The following is a 17,614-nucleotide window of genomic DNA, read 5'->3' on the forward strand; positions in this document are numbered from 1 at the left end:
TGTTCAGAAAACAGTGCAGCTGGCATTTATCATTGGCTTAATGATAGCAGCAGATGTATCAACAATTAAAGGGGTTAGACTAGATTGGAATCAGATTAGAAACAGAAGGCAAGACCAGAGAAGGATATGAGACCAAAAATGAGAATTTTAAAATCAAGTCTATTGTTTGACCATAATACAGTGCAGGTGATGGGAACATGTACACAGGTACCAGTCTTGGCTGACCACAACTTTATGGAGAATAGAATGTTGGAGGCAAGCCAGAAATGTATAAAAAAAATTTATTAAAAAGCTTTTAATTAAACTGATCTGTGATATCATTCCGTTGTTACAGTTTCAGCAACTGGTTGACTGGAGCAGTGGCTGGTGCTGTTTTTCTGTTCCGTGTCCTTTCTGCTCAAAGTTTCAGTTCATTGTGACCGAAGAGCAAATCTGATACTTTGTCTTGTAGTAGTCCTTCAACTGAGACAGTATCATCAGTTGCAGTCCCTGTCCCATCGATCAACAAAACCCACAGCAAGGCGGCCACCTGTACCCATGTAACAAGGCACTTGAGTGGAGGTTAGGATTTCTGCTGCTGGCCTTTCTATTACTAGAAAACCCAGAACTGGCAACAGGAGACAGGAACAGAGGGAAGCAGCAGATAGTGATTGAACGCTCCTCTGTCAGTCAAGTGGCATAGACGTCAAAATGAAATGCTTTACCAGCCTGATTGGAATATGGCCATGGAGAGGCTAAAAGTCAGGAATGTAGGTTCAAAAAGGGGCAGTGATGATAGGAATTCAAATATGCAGTCCCTAACTTTTTTGAGAATGTCATTCCAAACACAAGATGAATAATGAAGATCTGCTTGAGTTTATAGATCAACATATAAATTGGGAGCAGGAGTAGGCCATTCAATTCTACTCTACAATTCAATAATATCATGGCTGATCTCACTACTCCACATTCCCGCCTTCCCCAACAACCTTCACCTAATCGCTTGTCCAGAATCAATATACTGCTGGCTTAAAAAGATTCAAGTCTCTGCTTCCACCACCTTCTGAAGGATACCAAAAATTCTCAGAAAACAAATTCTCATTTTGTCTTAAATGGGCAATCCCACATTGTATATTATTTCCTAATAGGGAACATCCTTTCCATATCCTATTAAGACCCTCAGGATCTTACGTATTTCAATCAAGCCATCCCTTACTCTTCTAAGCTGCAGAATTTGTCTCCATTAATGCTCTATTAAAAGAATGACTCTTGGAATGTGTTTCGATTAATTAAATTGATGACATTAAGACCATGATTAAAGAGACCGCACATATCTTGCTCCTTATTTTTGATGACCTTCCATTGCACACAATTTCCTTTGAATTTACAGTAAATGGAAGGATGTAGCCTTAAGTGTTTAGAGCCTTTGGTTTGTATAAGATTGGCTGGACGCTGATTGGACCAGAATTTATAACTGCAGCAAAGATTTTGAAAACTGATGGGAATGTTCCTCAGCTTAGCAAACTGGGTTGACTATGTTGGAAGTTTCACAGAGAACCTGACCCTGCAGTTGCTGTGAATGTATCCATGTCTCCAAAAGCTACAGCTCACTTCGTTCATGCCTGGCAAAGATCTGGTTGTATTTCTTTTGTTTCTTGGGTTTATACAGCAGTAATTTGGAATATCTCATTAGCAGCTGCTTCCAGTAACAGGAAACATCCTCCATCTTCAAGTGCTCCAGGATAAACTGGTGGCCCCTGTGAAAGAAAAGATAAGCATCAGGGGCTGAGTTAGTGGAGCACCTACCTTCAACAGGGCTAGAAACCTGACAGTGTTATTGCTGATAACAGCTTAAATACTACACATTACACGACAGGGCTAGACTGGAGTATGTCTGGAATATGGATCAATGGTAACTTCATCATCTCTGAGCTAGGTCATGTGGTCTATTTCCCTTAAAGGCACATAGAACATAGAAAAATTCAGCTCAGTACAAGTCCTTCAGCCCTCAATATTGTGCCAACTTTCTGACCCTACTCTAAGATCAGAATAACCTACATACCCTTCAATATATGATTTTCCATGTCCTTTTCCAAGAATCACTTAAATGTCCCTAATATCGCTGACTCTACTACCACCACTGGCAGTGCATTTCACACACCCACCACTCTCTGTGTAAAGAACCAAACTCTTACATCTCCCTTAAACCTTCCTCCAATCACCTGAAAATTATGCCCCTCATGATAGACATTTCCACCCTGGGAAAAAAAGTCTCTGGCTATCACTCTATCTATGCCTCTCACCAGCTTGTACAGCTCTAACAAGTCACCTCTCATCCTTCTTCATTCCAACGAGAAAAGGTCTAGCTCCTTCAACCTTTTATCGTAAGACATGCTCTCCAGTCCAGGCAGCAACTTGGTAAATCTCCACTGCACCTTTTCTAAAGCTTCCACATCTTTCCTATAATGAACTGAACACAATATTCCAAGTGTGGTCTAACCAGGCTCTTGAACTCAATCCCCCTGCAAATGAAAGCCGACACACCATATGCCTTAACAATCCTATCAACTTGGGTGGCAACTTTCAGGCACCTATGGAGGTGGACCACAAGATCCCTCTGTTGCTCCACACTGCCAAGAATCCTGTCTTAAACCCTGTATTCTGCATTTAAATTCAATCTTCCAAAGTGAATTACTTCACACTTTTCCAGGTTGAACTCCATCTGCCACTTATCAGACCACCTCTGTACCTTGTCAATGTCCCATTGCAATCTACAACAGCCCTCCATGCTATCCACAGTTCCACCAACTTTCGTGTCATTGGCAAACTTACTAATCTACCCTTCCACTTCCTCATCCAAGTCATTTATAAAAATCATAAAGAGCAGAGGTCCCAGATGCCTGTTGTACACCACTGGTCACCAAGCTCCAGGCTGAATATCTTCAATCTACCACCCCCCTCTGTCTTTTATAGGCCAGTCAATTCAGTATCCAGACTGACAGGTTTCTCTGTATCCCATGCGTCCTTACTTTCTGAATGAGCCTACCATGAGGAACCTTATCAAATGCCTTGCTCAAATCCATATGCACCACATCCACTGCTCTACCTTCATCAATCTGCTATGCCACATCCTCAAAAAATTCAATAAGGCTTGTGATGTGGAGATGATGGTGTTGGACTTGGGTGGACAAAGTTAGATGTCACACAACACCAGGTTAGAGTCTAACAGCTTTATTTAAAATCACAAGCTTTCAGAGCACTGTTCCTTCATCAGGTGAAGTGGAGAGAGGCGCACAGGCACAGAGTATATAGGCAGAGAGATAGTGGCAAGATTTGGCTATGGGTACCCACCCAGCAATGCTTGCCTCTCCACAGAATACATGGAATAGCCCCTCTTCCACAGCTACACTGGCAGAATCCTCCACCTTTTCCTCTGCTACATCAATGACTGTATCAGTGCTGCCATGTGCTCCCAGGAGGAGCATGATCAATTCATTCAACATACCAACACCCTCCACCACAACCTCAAATTCACCTAGTCCATCTCCATTGCTTCCTTCTCCCTCCTGGACCTCTCCATCGCCATCTCTAGTGACTAACTACACACTGACATCTACCACAACCCCATCAATACCTAGATACCTTGACTTGCCTGCCTATTTGAAGCATCATAAATTTTTACTCCCCGGTGATCAACAGTGCCCTCAATCGCGTCTCCTCCATTTCCCACACTTCTGCGTTCGAACTCCAAATCCCACCCCCCCACAATCCCAATATTGAATCCCCCTGGTCCTCACATTCCACCCCACCAATCTCCAAAACTAGTGCATCATCCTCCATCACTTTCACTGCCTTCAGTCAGACCCCAGGACCAAAAATATATTTCCCTCCCCATCCCTATCTGCATTCCATAGGGATCGTTCCCTCCATGACTCCCTCATTAGGTCCACACTCACCACTAACCCCTCTCTACTCCTGGCACTGTCCTGTTCCACTGTAAGAGATGCAAAACTTGCACCCACACCTCCCTCTCACCTCTGTCCATGGCCCCAAGGTTCATTTCAAATTCGGGAGAGATTTACTTGCACATCCTCCAACTTCATCGACTGTATCTATGCTCTCGACGTGCAAACTCGAGGAACGGTTCAGGGAACATCTCTGGTCCATATGCACTAACCAACTCCACCCTCCTGTGCCCATCCACTTCAACTCCCCCTCCCACTCCTCTAAGGACGTATCCAATCTGGGCCTCCTCCACTGCCTACACAAGGCCACCCGTAAACTGGAGGAGAAACACATCTTCTGCCTCGGCATCCTACAACCACACTGCATGAACCTAAATTCGCCAGTTTCCAAATCGCCCCTCCTCCAACTGAATCCTAGATCCAACCCTCAGACTCAGATCCACCCTCCTGACCTGACCTACCTGTTCCATCTTCCTTCCCACCTATCCACCCCACCCTTCCCACCAACCTAATCACCTCCTACCTCCACACACCTATCGCCTACCTTTTCCCGAGCTCCATTCCTCCTTCCTCAATTTATCTCTCAACCACCTTCCCCACCCAGTCCTGAAGAAGGGTCCTACACAAAACTTTGACTCCCTTGCTCCACTGATGCTGCCTGACCTGCTGTGCCTTTTCCAGTACCATGCTTCATCAACTCGGATTTCCCCAGCATCTGCAGTCCCCATTGTCTCCTTATGGCAAGATAATTCCAGGTAATTAAGAGTGTCAACAGATAAGTACAAATGGTGTGAGTAGACTGACAACAGGCTGAAAGCAATCAAGAATGTCAAGAGATTAATACAAACAGTGTGACTAAAGTGGCAACAGTTAAATAGGAATGATCTATGATCCAATTAACTTAGGCAGAGAGATAATAAATAATCAAAAGTGAGATGTTGCTGGAGACAAACCAATTGGCTGGAATAACATGACTAGGTAGCAGTCACATGATGAGGATCTAATAAAAATAATAAGTATTCAAAATCTGTACAGACTAATTAAAGCAGATGGATAATCACAAGCAATAAAAGTGGTGGTGGTAATACAGGGCAGTATGGAAGATTTAACAGATACAGAACAATATGGTGGGGTTACGTGTAGCATGACATGAACCCAAGATCAGGGTTGAGGCTGTCCTCATGAGTACAGAATTAGGTTATTAGTTTCTGCTCAGCAATTCTGCACTGTGTTATGAAGATGTGGGTGTACTGTAAAGAGAGCATTTAAAGAGAGTTAAACGCTAGCAGAATGACCTGACACAGTATTAAGTGTTCTGAATAAGGTAACAAAGTAACACTTGGTCGAATTGCCTGGAAAGGACAAAATAGATTTGAATTAGGCCAATCAGTTTAAATTATACCCTGAAAAATACCAAATTCCAATTGAGTTTGAATTGAGTATATTGACAATCTTAAAAGCCAATGACACAATCTGATGCTTTGGGGGTTTAAGACTGGGGAAAATTAACCAGTTGGAAGGAGAACTGCCAAGCCTCCAACATCTGCAGACTGCCCAGAGAATAGCTCTCTTAAAGGTACCTTTATCAATTAGTAACCTGTGAAGCAGAATCCCGAAGATGATGATTTGATGTCCGGCTGGTGTTTTTTGAAAAGTTGGGTTTTGGTATATCTTATATGGGGGCGGGGGAAATGGGGGTTTATTGGACTAGTATTGTAGATGGGGAAGGTAAAAGCTAGGTTAGCGTAAGGAGTTGTAAATAGGTGCTAGTTAATTATTCTCTGTTATACTTTAACAAATAAAGTTGTTACTTTTATTTTAACTAGTTCTTAGCCTTTTGCATTTTCACAGATTACTGCACAGGATAAATCTTTTCTGTGTTGGTTTAAATTAAGCGGGAGGGTTTAACCCGTGTCGTAACAATTGTTGTGTATCTTGAAGGCCGCCTTAGAGGACACTTACCTAAAGATCAGATACTGAATGTTATTGACCGCTGAAGTGTTCCCTGACTGGAATGGAATACTCCTGCCTGGCAATCATTGCACTGTGTCCATTCACCTATTGCCACAGTATTTGCATGATCTCACTGGTATACCATGCCTTGGCATCCTTTCCTGGAGTGTATGAGGTAGACAACATTGGCTGAGTCACATGAGTACTTACCATGTACATGGTGAATGGTGTTTCCATGTGCGATAGCCTCCCACGTCTTGCAGTGGCAGCGTTGTATGATGTTGTGGTTACTATTTTCCCGAAGGCTGGGTAGTTTGCTAAGAACGATGGTCTGTTTTAGGTTAGACAGTTGTTTGAAGGCAAGTTATGGAGATGCAGGGATGGCCTTGGCGAAATGTTGATCATCATCCATGACGTGTTGAAGGCTGTGAAGAACATGGCATAGTTTCACCGTTCTGGGTTAAGTACTGGACAACGAAGGGTACTCGATCAATCATGTCCCTCTCAGCCTTCTGAGATGGCTGAGATTTTTCACAGTGGCACGCTGGAATTGTTGATTTAGGAGTTGAGTCATATCCTGTTCTTATAAGGACATCTTTCAGTGTCTGTCGCATTCCTCCTCGTCAGAGCAAATCCTGTGTATACACAGTGCTTGTCTGTAGGGGATGGCTTCTTTAACATATTTAGGGTGGAAGCTGGAGAAGTGAACCATCGTGAGGCTATTCATGGGCCTTGTTGTAGAATGAAGCACTGAGAGGTCCATTCTTGATGGAGATGCATATGTCCAAGAATGAAACATTCTGAACAGTACTCCTTGGATAAGTCTGATGGTGGGATGGAGCTTGTTGATATTGTTGTGTAGTTGGCTCAGTGATTCTTCGCCATGAGTCCAAAGAAAGATGATGTTGGAGTAAAGGAGTTGGGAGTTCATGTTGCAGTGTACACGACATTGGCGAAAGTGAAGACTGCAGATGCTGGAGATTAGAGTCGTGACTGTGGTGTTGGAAAACCACAGCAGGTCAGTCAGCATCCGAGGAGGAGAATCGACATTTCAGGCAAAAGCCCTTCATTAGGATTCTTGTACACAACATTGGTTAGGCCACTTTTGGAATATTGTGTGCAATTCTGGTCTCCCTCCTTTTGGACGGCTGTTGTGAAACTTGAAAGGGTTCAGAAAAGATGTTGCCAGGGTTGGAGGACTTGAACTATACAGAGAAGCTGGGGCTGTTTTCTCTGGAGCATCAGAGGCTGAGGGGTGACCTTATAGGGGTTTCTAAAATCATGAGTGGCATGGATAGGGTAAAGGATAGGGTAAATAGACAAGATTTTTTCCCTAAGGTGGGAGAGTCCAGAACTAGAGGGCATAGGTTTAGGGTGAGAGGGGAAAAATTTAAAAAGGCTCTAAGAGACAAATTTTTTCATGCAGAGGGTGGTGCATGTATGCAATGAACTGCCAGATAAAGCGGAAGCTGGAACAATTACAACATTTAAAACTCATTTGGATGGGTATATGAATAGGAAGGGTTGAGAGGGATATTGACCAAGTGCTGGCAAATGGGAATAGATTAGTTTAGGATATCTGGTTGGCATGGACAAGTTAAACTGAAGGGTCTGTTTCCGTGCTGTACATCTCTGTGACTCTATATTGTTGATGTACCTGGTCTATAGCATTAGTTGGAAGTCCTGAGTGGTGAAGACGTTTTACTCAAACCTGTGCATGAAAATATTGGCATATCGGGGTAAAATTTTGGTCCGAAATGGCTGTTGTGCCTCTGGATAAAGAGCTGGCTGTTGAAGGTGATGATGTTGTGGTTGAAGATTAAGCGGATGAGTTGTAGTATGGTGTATGGAGATTGTCAATGTTTGTTATTAATGCTGTGCCTTAATTAATCTGATCATAGATCAATTCTTCATTTATTAATCAGCCGGTCAACACACTACACTCACTGTTTCTACTTACCAGTTGACAAGCTTAATTACCTGGAATTATCTTGCCATTGTCTCTGCCTATATATTCTGTGCCTGTGCGCATCCCTCCACTTCATCTGATGAAGCAGCAGTGCTCTGAAAGCTTGGTGATTTTAAATAAACCTGCTGGACTATAACCTTGCATAGTGTGACTTCTGACTAAAGGCACATGAGCAGAAAGTTTAGACTGACATTCCAGTGGAGTGGTGAGGGAGTGCCCTCTCAAGTGAATGTAAAAGATCCCACAAATAGAGAAATAAAGAAACAAAAGTCAAAAAAGTTTGGGGGAACAGTTTTAACGACCTATAGGGTTAGTATGTGCTTTGACCTCTGTCAGTGATATCTGGTTGATTTTATTCAAACCACAGCAGTAGGTTTTGCACTTACCTCTCTGCAATCTCTCTGGCAATGTCGTCATTTTCTTGAACAAACTGTAACAAGTCCCTACAGTAACAGAGAAACAAGATCGATCAACTTCCCAGTCAACAGCTCTTAGTCCTGCGAATGCAACTATTGGACTCTCTGCACACTGTGTTCACAGAATTATTATACCTTGTACATGTTATTTAACAATTCATGGGATGTAGGCACCACAGGCTGAGTCAGCATTTATTGCATATCCATAATTGCCTGAGAGAAGGTAGTGGTCAGTTGCCTCCTTGAACTGCTAGTCTTGAGCTATAGGGACACGAACATTGCTGTTAAGGAATAGCGTTTCAGAATTTTGACTCAGTAACACTGAAAGAATGTTGATTATTCTTCCAAATCAGGCTGGTATGTGGCTTGGAGAGGAGAATGCAAGGTGTGGTCCTTTCGCCCAGCTTCTGCTCTCATTTTACTAGACCTTATGAATTCATGGTTTGGATGTGGTGTCAGAGGGGCCGTGGTCAATTTCTGCAATACATCTTGTAGATGGCACACACTGCTATTGCCTATTGGTGATGAAGGAAGTGAATGTCGAAGATGAGGGATAGTGCCGATTAAGCAGTTGCTTTGTTGTGCATGGCGTTGAGCATTGGGAGTGGCACCTATCCATCACAGTTCTAACTTATGCCTTGTAAATGGCGCATAAACATTGGGGTGACAGAAAGCCCCTGATCTGCTGTTGTAGTCACAGCATTTATATTGCTGGCCCAGTTCAGTTTTGGGCTAACAGTAACCTTAGATTGTTGGTAGTGGGGGAGACTCAGAGATGGCAATGTAATTGAATATGAAGGACCAAATGGTTAGATTCTCTTGAAGAACAGCTAGTCATTGCCTGGCATTTGTGTGGTATGAATGTTTTGCCACTTATCAAAATAAGCCCAAATTTTGTCCAAGTCTTGCTGTATATAAATGTGCACTGTGATGTTGTGAATGGTGCTGTACACGGTGCATTCACCAGCAAACTTCTCCACTTCTCACCTTTATGGAGGGAAGGTCACTGATCAAGCAGCTGAAGATGGTTGGGTCTGAAACACTACTGTGAAGATGTCCTGAAGCTAAGATGACTGGCTGCGAAAAACCACAATAATTTTTTTTGGCGCCAGGTATGACTCCAACTAGTGGAAAACTTTCCCTAAATTCCCATCTGCCCCAGTTTTGCCATGGATCCTTGATGCAACACTCAGTCAAACTTTGCCTCGATGGCGTAGACAGTCACTCTCCCCTTCCTTCTGGATTCAGCTTTTCTGTCCATGTTTGAACTGAGGCCAGGACCTGGCAGAATCCAAGCTGGGCATCAGTGAGCAGGTTTTTCTTTGCAAGGGATGCTTGATAATACCATCAATAATCCCTTCCATCAGCATGCTTATGATTGAGAGGAGAATAGGAGATGTCTTTTGCAATGAGGTGCTGGACTCCCCCAGCGTTGAGTCTGGGGATAATTGTAGAGTTTGTTCTTCCTGTTGGTTGTTTATTTGTATACCAACATTCACAACTAGATGCCACAGGACTGCAGAGCTCAGACCTGATCCTTTGTTGTGGGATGGTTTAGCCTCTTCTATTACACACTCCTTTCACTGTTTGACATACAGGTAGTTCTATGTTATAGCTTCACCAGTATAGGATACACTAGCATAGTTTTTTAGATACTGCCAAAACCATATAAGTAAACCTCCAAGGGGATACAAAAAAAACCCATCTACTCAGCAAATAAATTCTTCTCCTTCCTATTAAAAGTTTAATTACTACTTTGTAAATGCCCTTCAGCTAAATCTGAACATGACTACCGTATCGATTAACAACTGTGTAGGCAGTAGATGACCCACTAATCTGTCATTCCACCAAGAGTCTTACCGCACATTGGAGAGGTCTTGGTTAACAGGGATGTAATGTACCCATGGTTTCAGCTGGGGGTAAAAGAATTCCAGCCATTCATTCCCAACATGGAAAACCAACGATCCGCACAGAAAAAGGTGTTTAAATCGGAAACTGGCTGCAACACCTCGGAAATTAAATAAATACCTAGAAAAGAAACAGACTGTTTGTTTGTTTGTTAACTCCATCCATCCACAGCTGCAAATGCAATTAGCCTCGGTGTGTGAGAAGCTCCATTCTGAGCTAAACTGAAGGTCACAACGGGCAGCTCTCCAGGACGTTCTCCGCTGGCTCACTTGAAGTATTCCTTATTTGCAAAGAACATTTCTGAGATGTTGAGCTCAAGGTAGTTAGGGGGAGATCTGAAAACCAGAAGTAAGTGTTTTGTAAGAGCAGCAGCAGCAGCCCTGCACCCCCTCCATCTAATGCAGACCAACAGATTACAGGTGTTTAAAAGGGCCTGCATGTATGAAGATTTAAACCAGAAGGGAAAGGCTGCTTTCGTAAAACATTTGCCTGGCTGTGATCACAGGTTAAATCATGCAAGCTCCTGGATACACAAGTTCCAGCCAACCTGCTTGAATAACAAATAGGAATAGGAGTACACCATACGATCCCTCATGCCTGCTTCACCACTCAATGCAATTAGAGATGATCTTCTGTTTCAATGCCATTTCCCTGTTATATTTCCAAATCTCTAGATTGTCTTTGTGCTCAAAAATATATTGATTTCAGTCTTGGAATATACTCAAGTAGCCCCTAGCTGTGTGGGGTAGAGAATTCCAAAACTTTGAAACTTTTCAGTGAATAAATTTTTCTCTTCACCTCAATCTCAAATACTGAAAATCTGACCCTTAGTTTTAGACCCTTTTGTCAGGGAAAATGGTCTCTTTGCCCTCTGACAATTTTATATATTCCGAAGAAGTCACCACCCATTCTCCTAAATTCTAGAGAATACAGACCTAGTTAATTAAGTGAACAATATGGCAAAGTTATCCCAATACAGATCAGCACAAGGTACTAAACCTTTGAAGGTAAAAACAAAAAGGTACAAATATCTTGTATAATAAGAGGAGAAATGGAGTTGCGGGAGCAATGGAATCTATGAGTATAGAAAAATGATGACTGGCTAATGACTCCTATTTATTGAGGTTTGATGAAGAGACCCACATCAAACGTTGACCTGCCATTTCTTTTTTAGGGGCTGACTGACCTGCTCTGCATCCTTGGCTTTATTATCCCAATGCTAAGGACAGCATGTGTGACACCAGGAAGGCAAATTCTGCATAGGATGCACAAAACTGAGTGAAAATGTTTCTAACAACATACTTATACTTGCAATGGTCCACCAATGGAATTTCTTTGGCAGGGGGTCTTCCTAGAGTATCCTGCAAATAAATGAAGTGAATATATTACCAGCTTAGATCAATGTGGCACCATTAGCATGGCAAAACATTTTAAGGAGTATAATCAAACAATGCTTGGCACTGAGCCACATTCAGGGGTATCACAATGCATTATTGAATGCCTTGGTCAACAAGGTAGGTTTTATGAAGCATTTTAAATGAACAGAGAAACTGGAGAGGTTTAAAGTAATTCCAAAGCCTACGGTTCAGATAGTTGAAAGCACGGCTGCAAGTGGTGGAGATGAAAATTGGAATGCAAAGTAGGCACTACATTTAACAGGAGAGCTCAGAACAAGCAAAATAGGAGCAAAGGTTGACCACTGATTCCATCCAGGCAAAAGTGGGTACTGCAGATGCTGGAGAGTAGAGTCCAGATTAGAGTGGTGCTGGAAATGCACAGCAGGTCAGACAGCATCCAAGGAGCAAGAAAATCAACGTTTCATGCAAAAGCCTTTCATCAGCATTGATTCCATCCTTCAATATGAGCCTGGCTAACTTTAGATATCACCTTTCCTACCTTCTCCTCATATCCTGCAATCCCCAGAGGTTTCTATCAAGCTCAGTCTCAAATGTATTCAACACTGGACTATCAACAACTCAGTCAAGAAATTTTTCCTCATTTCAGTCCTGACCATATGGTTACTCCCAAATTATGGGAAACATTTACTCAGTGTCTATCCTATCAAGCTCCATCAGACACATGTAGGTTTCGAGGAGCTCATCTCTCATTATTCTAAGCTCCAACTTTCATAGGCTGAGTAATCAGGCCATTCACCATAATAAAGCCATCTTCTGCAGGAATCAATCTAGTGAACCTTTACTATGACACTGCCAATGCAAGAATATCCTTCCCTGGACATGGGGATCAAAGCTGTACAAAGTATTCCAGGTTTGCTTGCTAAACTTCATTTTTTGAACATTTCTCTGAACATTTAAAAGTTTCATACTTTTTTGAAAATATTAGTTTTCCATTCTTACTATCAAAATGAATAATGTCACACTTCCCCTTACTGTACACCTCCTGCTACCTTGTTCCTCACTCACTTTACTTGTCTATATCACAATCAGGTCCCCTCTCAGCCTTCTCCACTCTAAAAAAACCAGGCCCAGCACCGCATTTTCAAGTAGGCAGCATTTTCCTCGTATCACCGTAGGTATAACTACAACAGATGGATTGCAATATGACAGGAGGCAGCTCGGATCACCTTCTCAACAGCAGTTACTGATGGGTAATAAATGCTCTGCCAATACACTCACATCCCAAACACACATCAGCAATACAGAGTCTCTTCTGCATTGTACTATTTAGATTTCCCAAGTGAGAGAAAGCATTCTAGTTGGTATTAGTTGGATAGGAAAGGTTCTATTTACTTTGCACTAACCAAGAACCTCTCTCCAAACCTCAGGCGGGTAGGCTTTACTGAACTTTTATCTCCCCAATTCATTCACAGGATTTGGGCAGCACTGGCACAGCTGGCATTTATTGTCTATCCCTAAATGGAAGGCCTGTTTGAGACAATTTCAGAGGGTAACCACATTCCTGAGAGTTTGGGGACACTTGAAGGCCAAGTGGGCAAGAACAGCAGGTTTTGTTTTGTAAAGGACATCAACGAGCAGACAAGTTTTAATAATAATCTGACAGTTACCTAAATTCCAAATTTGTTGAATTAGCTGAGTTTAAATTCTACAACTGCAACTGAACTCATTGGATTGAACTCAAGTCTCCACATTATTAGTCCTGGTTTGTGCATTGTTACTCGAGTAAAATAAACACTATACTACAGTAGCTGCCATTCCACACCCTCTACCCTTGTGGCCTCACTGCAAGAACAGCAGCTGCGTTATTGTAGTACATCCCACGGTGTTTCACAGCAATGCAATCAGACCAAAAAGGTGGCGTGGAGCCAGAGGATGAGACATTTGAACAGGTGAACCAAAGTCTGATCGAAGAGATCAGTTTTATGCAGGAGAGAAAATTGGAGACGCTGAGGTTTCGGAGGAGAATTTCTAACGTATCTAAATGGTTTTTGCCAAGCTTGTGAATGGAGTGATCAAAAGATATCGAGAATGAGAAAGATGCAGACTTCGCAAGATTCCTCACATCATGTCAATTTGTACAAATTAGGACCCTTCTTATACTGTGACTTCACACACTTAACACAAAAAACAGAGAAACTCAGCATAAGTGAAGAAAACAAACAGGTAAGGTTTTTGAGTCTAACATGATTCTTCTTCAGAAGAAAAAAAACAGAACTCATGCCAGACTCAAAACATTAACTTTGCTTCTCTCGCCACAGATGCTGCCAGACCTGCTAAGTTTCTCCAGCATACTGTGTTGGCTTCAGATTTCCAGCATCTGCTACATTTTGCTTCTATTCCACCAACTGGGTTGCTTATCACATTCCACACAGAAATTAACATATAATTATCTTATTCTTATACAATTCTACATATAAAAGTCTCGACTTCAATTCAGCAACTAACACCAGGAGTACCTTTTCGGACTTCCAGGCTTGGTTTTTCGTGTACTCGGCATCTACCAACAAAGGTTCTTCCCGAGACAGCAGAATAAGAGGGTCTCGCTCAGAACTTGTCCTGAAATATCACAATATAATATCCACACGTGCATTAAGAGAGCGATACAGACACATATACATACATATTGTCTATGGCCCTGTCTTTTTGGTTGAGTATGCATGTGAGAAAACAAGAAGAGGTAAGTAACAGATAACATTTTGTTTCCATTCGTGCGATGTGGGTGGCATAGTGTGGTGATGAATGTCACTGGCAAGGCCGGCATCCATTAAGATGATGCCTAGCTATCTTCTCCAATACAACCAAATGGGTTGGTATGCCATTTCATAGAGCAGTTATAACTCAACCACATACAAGCCAGACTTTCCTCACGTGAAGAAAATTGGTTTGTATAACAATCCAATATTTCATCGTCACCACTGAATTGAGCATTTTACTCCAGATTTATTCAGTTAAATCTCCTAGATGCTATGGTCTGCAGATTATTCATCAGGCCTCCAAGTTCAGCTCTCTCTCTCCCAAGCACCACGACATGAGCACTTTCCATAACTTTCATGATGAATTGAGAATGGGAAAAGTGAACAGAAATTGATATCGATAAAACATCCGGCTTTAATTGAGAAATGGTTTATATCAATGCACCCTGGTCCAGCTACGTCCTACTCTTTAACTTGCTTCACTTGAATAGTACACTCTGTCTCAACCCCTGTCATTGCGTGTAGGACTCCTGAGCCAGAGCTCATCTGCTCCATCGGTTTCTTTTCTTAACTTGTGTTCTTTTCTTCTTTTTAGCTCCGATCCGCAGACGGCAATGGTGGTGATTGAGGTGAAGGCCCCAAGCGGACACCCGGCCTAGAGGGCCCGCGCAGACTCGAGGCGGGCATGGACTCGACTTGTTGCTACATCTTCTCTGCTTGGAAGGACTGTAATTTTGAACTTTTTATTTCTTAGATCTTACTTCTAGTGGACAAGCCACCAGAAGCCAGTTTATAGACACAGCAACTGCAGCCATTTACTGGCTTATGTCTTAGGGAATTGCCTGAAACAATCAGAGTTAAGCTGTTGGGTTTAAATTTACAGTTAGCTGCAAATCAGCAATAATGGGTGTATTCTCCATGGTAATACTACTTGCCAACCAATCAACAGTCTCATGCAGTACGAGGGTCGGTTTTCCCACTGAGTGTAAGATATCTTTTTCCAGAACATTCAAGTTCTGTACTACAAATGACTATTTATATTTAAATTCTGCTAACGATGTGGACTAAGAGGCAAATAAATTTGTCAGATAATTCATACTTGCATTCATATTTCCTGCCTGTTGGTATTTTAAAACGTTATGAATCATTTGGTCATACCCCTTGATCTCCTTATCCTGTATCAATAGGTCACTCATGTCATCTATCTGCACCGGTCAGAATGCACTGTTGACACAGAGCCGCACCAAGACAATTTTTAGATAATCTGGCTAAACTCGCTCTGCTGTAGCTATGGAAGAGTTCTCTCAGCATTGCCCTATTAAGCTGCGTAATGTTAAAATAAATTTTGTAGCTAAAATGGAGTGGTGTACTGCAAGGATTTGTTTTGGGTCCACTGCTGTTTGTCATTTTTATAAATGGCTTGGATGAGGGTGTAGAAGGATGGGTTAGTAAATTTGCAGAAGACACTAAGGTCAGTGGAGTTGTGGACAGTGCTGAAGGATGTTGCAGGTTACAGAGGATCATAGATAAGCTGCAGAGCTGGGCTGAGAGGTGTCAAATGGAGTTCAATGAGGAAAAGTGTGAGGTGATTCACTTTGGAAGGAGCAACAGGAATAAAGAGCACTGGGCTAACGGTAAGATTCTTGGTAGTGGAAGTGAGCAGAGAGATCTCGGTGCTCATGTACATAGATCCCTGAAAGTTTCCACCCAGGTTGATAGGGTTGTTAAGAAGGCATACGGTATTGGTAGAAGGATTAAGTTTCAGAGCCATGAGGTCATGTTGTAGCTGTACAAAATTCTTGTGCAGCCGCACTTGGAATATTGCGTACAGTTCTGGTCGAGCATAATAGGAAAGATGTGGAAGCATTGGAAAGGGTTCAAAGGACGTTTACTAGGATGTTGCCTGGTATGGAGGGAAGGTCTTATGAGGAAAGGCTGAGGGACTGGAGGCTGTTTTCGTTAGAGAGAGGGCGGCTGAGAGGTGACTTAATTGAGACATACAAGATAATCAGAGGGTTAGATAGGATGGACAGCGAGAGCCTTTTTCCTCGAATGCTGATGACGAGCACGAGGGGACATAGCTTTAAGTTGAGGGGTGATAGATATAAGAGAAATATCAGAGGTAGTTTCTTTACTCAGTAGTAGGGGCGTGGAACAACCTGCCTGCAACAGTAATAGACTCGCCAACTTTAGACAATAGACAATAGGTGCAGGAGTAGGCCATTCAGCCCTTCGAGCCTGCACCGCCATTCAATATGATCATGGCTGATCATTCCTAATCAGTATCCTCTTCCTGCCTTATCTCCATAACCCTTGATTCCACTATCCTTGAGAGCTCTATCCAACTCTTTCTTAAATGAATCCAGAGACTGGGCCTCCACTGCCCTCTGGGGCAGAGCATTCCACACAGCCACCACTCTCTGGGTGAAGACGTTTCTCCTCATTTCTGTACTAAATGGTCTATCCCGTATTTTTAAGCTGTGTCCTCTGGTTCGGCACTCACCCATCAGCGGAAACATGTTTCCTGCCACCAGAGTGTCCAATCCTTTCATAATCTTATATGTCTCAATCAGATCCCCTCTCAGTCTTCTAAACTCAAGGGTATACAAGCCCAGTCGCTTCAGTCTTTCAGTGCAAGGTAATCCCACCATTCCAGAAATTGACCTTGTGAACCTACGCTGCACTCCCTCAATAGCCAGAATGTCTTTCCTCAAATTTGGAGACCAGAACTGCACACAGTACTCCAGGTGTGGTCTCACCAGGGCCCTGTACAGCTGCAGAAGCACCTCTTTGCTTCTATACTCAATTCCTCTTGTTATGAAGGCCAGCATGCTATTAGCCTTCTTCACTACCTGCTGTACCTGCATGCTTGCCTTCATTGACTGGTGTACAAGAACATCCAGATCGCTCTGTACTGCCCCTTTACCTAAATTGATTCCATTGAGGTAGTAATCTGCCTTCCTGTTCTTGCCACCAAAGTGGATAACCATACGTTTATCCACATTATACTGCAAAAGGACAACTTTAAGGGCATTTAAATGGTCATTGGATAAACATATGGATGAAAATGGAATAGTGAAGGTGAGATGGCTTCAGATTGGTTTCACAAGTCGATGCAACATTGAGGGCTGATAGGCCTGTGCTGAGCCGGGGCTGTAATGCTCAAGTACACAACCCTTTATCCAAAACCCATGGGGCCAGCTGGTTTTCAGAATTTTTTGGATTTTGGAATAAGTTACAATTTCACGGTCAAATTTTAAAAAATCTTACCAAACAGCAGTCGCACCCGTGAGTACTACAAGCCTGGAGAAAG

At 42.6% G+C, this 17,614-nt stretch overlaps 1 protein-coding gene across 2 annotated transcripts in view; it reads right to left on the bottom strand.

Moving 5' to 3' along the window:
- Positions 1-267: 267 nt before the first annotated feature.
- Positions 268-17,614, bottom strand: part of poglut1 (protein O-glucosyltransferase 1) — a 33,846-nt gene continuing 16,499 nt past the window's right edge. The window contains exons 7-12 of one of the 2 annotated variants that reach the window (XR_011954544.1): positions 14,065-14,164; positions 11,493-11,551; positions 10,143-10,310; positions 8,253-8,309; positions 6,108-6,322; positions 1,584-1,736 (exon numbers count right to left, since the gene is read on the bottom strand). Coding sequence is in view for 1 of the 2 variants with exons in the window: in XM_072556171.1 (XP_072412272.1) it covers positions 1,580-1,736; positions 8,253-8,309; positions 10,143-10,310; positions 11,493-11,551; positions 14,065-14,164 (541 nt within the window). In the remaining variant the exon portion in view is untranslated. Of the gene's footprint in view, positions 1,737-6,107; positions 6,323-8,252; positions 8,310-10,142; positions 10,311-11,492; positions 11,552-14,064; positions 14,165-17,614 lie in introns of both variants that reach the window. The other variant, XM_072556171.1, reaches the window with a different exon arrangement.

The sequence above is a fragment of the Chiloscyllium punctatum genome, chromosome 37 (assembly GCF_047496795.1).
Source record: "Chiloscyllium punctatum isolate Juve2018m chromosome 37, sChiPun1.3, whole genome shotgun sequence".
NCBI classification, from domain to species: Eukaryota; Metazoa; Chordata; class Chondrichthyes; order Orectolobiformes; family Hemiscylliidae; genus Chiloscyllium; species Chiloscyllium punctatum.